We start from the raw sequence: 3419 nt of genomic DNA, 5'->3' as shown, positions 1-3419 counted from the left end.
AGTTTTGTTGTGAATAAATATTTAGTAATTTATCAAAAAAAAAAATATCCTCCCAAAGACTATTTACATTAAGAAAATAGAAATGATAAATTATGAAATGTTAGTTTTTCTTTTTAATAACTTAAAATGTTATTTAAAAGCTCACGAATTTAAATTTTGGAAAGTACTTTTAGCTCAAACCCTGATAAATGGTAACTGAATCCTTGATTAACGGTTTAGAAGTTAGAGATATTTTAAAATTTAATAAAGTAATATATTAAAACAAATGTAAAATAAACCTATATAGTTGGTATTTATTCAATCTATTATCCTGTAAAATAGCTTAACCACTAATAATTTATTCGAAGCGAGAGAACATAGCTACAATATATTTAAGCATTTATTTGGTTACCCTGCTTAGTAGCCTTTTTGACATTTTCTACCTGAGTTTGTATCAAGAATTAATTTTTGTGTTATTAATAATTTTGTAGACAATAATGTCTTCATCAAGAAATCTATCAAAGATTGAAGAAGTTAGTGATATTGATACTGATATTCAAAGCGAAAGAAATGCTGGGGATCTATGCTCTTCTAACGAGGTAGTTAAACAACTGCAAAAGGTACGTATAAGAATGTTATATGTGTAGTAATTTATATTTCTATATTCCATATTATAAATGTTTATATACATATATTCAATGTATATTGATATATAAAATGTATTTGTTGTGATAATCAGATCATTGCAGAGGTGATAGGAACGTACTTCGTTGTATTTTTGGGGTGTGGAGCAGTAGTGGTAAACAAGATTCATGGGTCTGTAACATTCCCAGGGATTTGTGTGGTTTGGGGTTTGATTGTGATGGTCATGATTTATTCCGTCGGCCACATCTCCGGCGCTCACTTCAATCCTTCAGTTACAATCACATTCGCAATTTTTCGCCGTTTCCCTATCACTGAGGCAAATTACTTCATAGTGTTGTTTTCAATAATTTAAAGATTTAATTTTAGGTTGTTTATATTAATGGTATTAATTAATTGGTTGTATATGCACATTAAATTATGTGGATTGCAGGTTCCTCTGTACATAATGGCACAGGTAATAGCATCAATCCTAGCGAGTGGAACGTTGTACCTTCTATTCGACGTAACTGAGGATGCTTACTTTGGAACACTACCAGTTGGATCGAATGTCCAAGCTCTTGTTTTTGAGATTATTATCTCATTCCTTTTGATGTTCGTTATATCTGGCGTTGCCACTGATAATAGAGCTGTACGTAATTACTTATCATTTCCCTTTACATTATACACACCTTAATTGTTTTCATTTAACACTACTTTAATTTACATTAATATATCTCAAGCTTATATTATTACAAATAATTAAATCATATCCATTCAAAAAAGGAGAAAGAAAAGTAAAATGTGTAACAAAATCTTGGGCCTGATTGGATATTATAAGATTTCAAAATCAGTGAAAACATTGCATAATACTTATTGGTTAAGCTAAAAAAAATAAAAATTCAAAATTTTCAAATGATTATTCCAATATATTCTCCAAATACTACATTACGGCCAAATTCTTCTTAAAAAAGTATTCAGCTAAAATTAAAAAATCTTTTTAAATAATAAATTGTCACCTTGTATAAATGATGATGAAATTTTTTCTTTATTAACAGTTTTACCTTTTTTTTAGATTGGAGAATTAGCGGGAATCGCTGTGGGAATGACAATACTTTTAAACGTCTTTGTTGCCGGGTATGAAACCCAAATTGATTCTCATTCTCAATGTATTATGTACTTCTGTTTTAGAAATATATATACAAAGAAAATTGTTAAAATAATTAATATGGAAATGCAGACCTGTAACCGGAGCATCGATGAACCCAGCAAGGAGTATTGGACCAGCTATTATAATGAAAACATACACTGGATTATGGATTTATATAGTAGGCCCCACTATTGGAACCATACTTGGTGGGTTTGCCTATAATTTGATCCGATTCACTGACAAACCATTACGAGAGGTTACACGAAGCTCTTCCTTTCTTAGAAGCATGTCCAGATCTATCGTCTGAAGTTTCAGACAAAAAAAACTTGGTTAATTATTATTTTATTTAATTTCATAGAAATAATCTCTTCTCTTGTCTATAAATAAACCACGATACCCGCCAATTACCCAAGGGATCACAGTCATTAGTCTTCGTCAATCTTATTAATTATCTTATGCTTAGACTTCTTTTTTTTGGAAATATATAATGCTAGTTTTCTTTTTTTATTTATTTTAAATATTTGGGGAGGGGTCATTTAGTTTTTAATTTCTGTTACTGAATTCATATAAAAATGAAATAAAAAATAAAAGATTGCAATGCTATAAAAAATAATAAGAAATTTAAAAAATTAAAGGTAAAATGATTTCAATGCAATGTGCACTTCTAATTGAATGAATTAGAAAATTTAAAATTTGTATACCCCATCTTATATTAGTTATTAATTATTAGAAGTTAATTTAGCTAGTTGAAGTATTTCATGAAAACTCCAGATTATGAAAACTCCAGATTTTTGTATATATTTAATTAGGTAATATAGCTGCTCTTCGCCAAGCTAATTTAATTTTTTTAGTATTACAATAAAAAATAATTATTTATCAATATAATAAATATTTACTTAAAAAATAATTCTAATTCTAATATATAATAAAAGTAAAAATTTCATATTATTAATAGTTTTATTTATCAAAAGATAAAATTCCATAAAAAGAAAAAAAAAATATTCTATTCACAATCTTATTAATTAATATTATTTGGAGTTGTTTATTAAGAAATATAAAATTTATTATATATAGAATTTCAAATTAATTTGTTACAAAAAATTATTGTTATAAAAATAAATTAATAGGGTAATGTAGAAAAATATTAGCTAGGGTATAGTATCTTACCTGTTGTTACCACCGTATCTTACTAAACTTTTAAATTTTAATACACATATATGTTATAACAACTTTTAAATTTTAATATTTTTTATATAATATTTTTAATAATATCATGAGTAATTATTTTAATAAATTTCATATTTTTTTACTAAAAAAAATTAATATACATTGTAAAATTTTAATTTTATTTGGATTTCTTAATTAATTTTAGTTTCAAAATATATATCATTTGAATAAATTAATGTAAATTTTATAAGTGAGTAAAATTTGTTTGCCCTCCTAAGGGCATCAAGTATCTGTCTGCCCTCTTCGTCCTCTATGCCTCCGAAAAATGGGGTATGCCCCTCCCCACGAGGTTGCTTGGTACTTTGATTTGAAGTCCACCCCCAAGCAAGGCAGGTCGGGGTACTTCTACTTCTCTCAACCAGGCTTCAAGTGGTTGACGGGCACGGACGATACGGCCATCAGCAAGATTGGGCGCTTTATTGATGAGTACTTCATGGTGGAT

General features: G+C 27.7%; 1 protein-coding gene across 1 annotated transcript; it reads left to right on the top strand.

Annotated features, from left to right (window-relative positions):
* Nucleotides 1-333: 333 nt before the first annotated feature.
* On the top strand, nt 334-2268 carry LOC115714757 (probable aquaporin NIP-type). Its single transcript, XM_030643513.2, has 5 exons — nt 334-599; nt 719-940; nt 1055-1252; nt 1676-1737; nt 1841-2268. Exons 1-5 carry the CDS (start codon nt 477-479, stop codon nt 2055-2057), a joined length of 822 nt encoding a protein of 273 aa, XP_030499373.1. The 5' UTR covers nt 334-476; the 3' UTR covers nt 2058-2268.
* The last annotated feature ends 1151 nt before the right edge of the window (nt 2269-3419 follow it).

The sequence above is a fragment of the Cannabis sativa genome, chromosome 4 (assembly GCF_029168945.1).
Source record: "Cannabis sativa cultivar Pink pepper isolate KNU-18-1 chromosome 4, ASM2916894v1, whole genome shotgun sequence".
Taxonomy (NCBI): domain Eukaryota; kingdom Viridiplantae; phylum Streptophyta; class Magnoliopsida; order Rosales; family Cannabaceae; genus Cannabis; species Cannabis sativa.
Note: the sequence above shows the minus strand (reverse complement) of the source record. Positions and strands in the feature narration are given on the sequence as shown.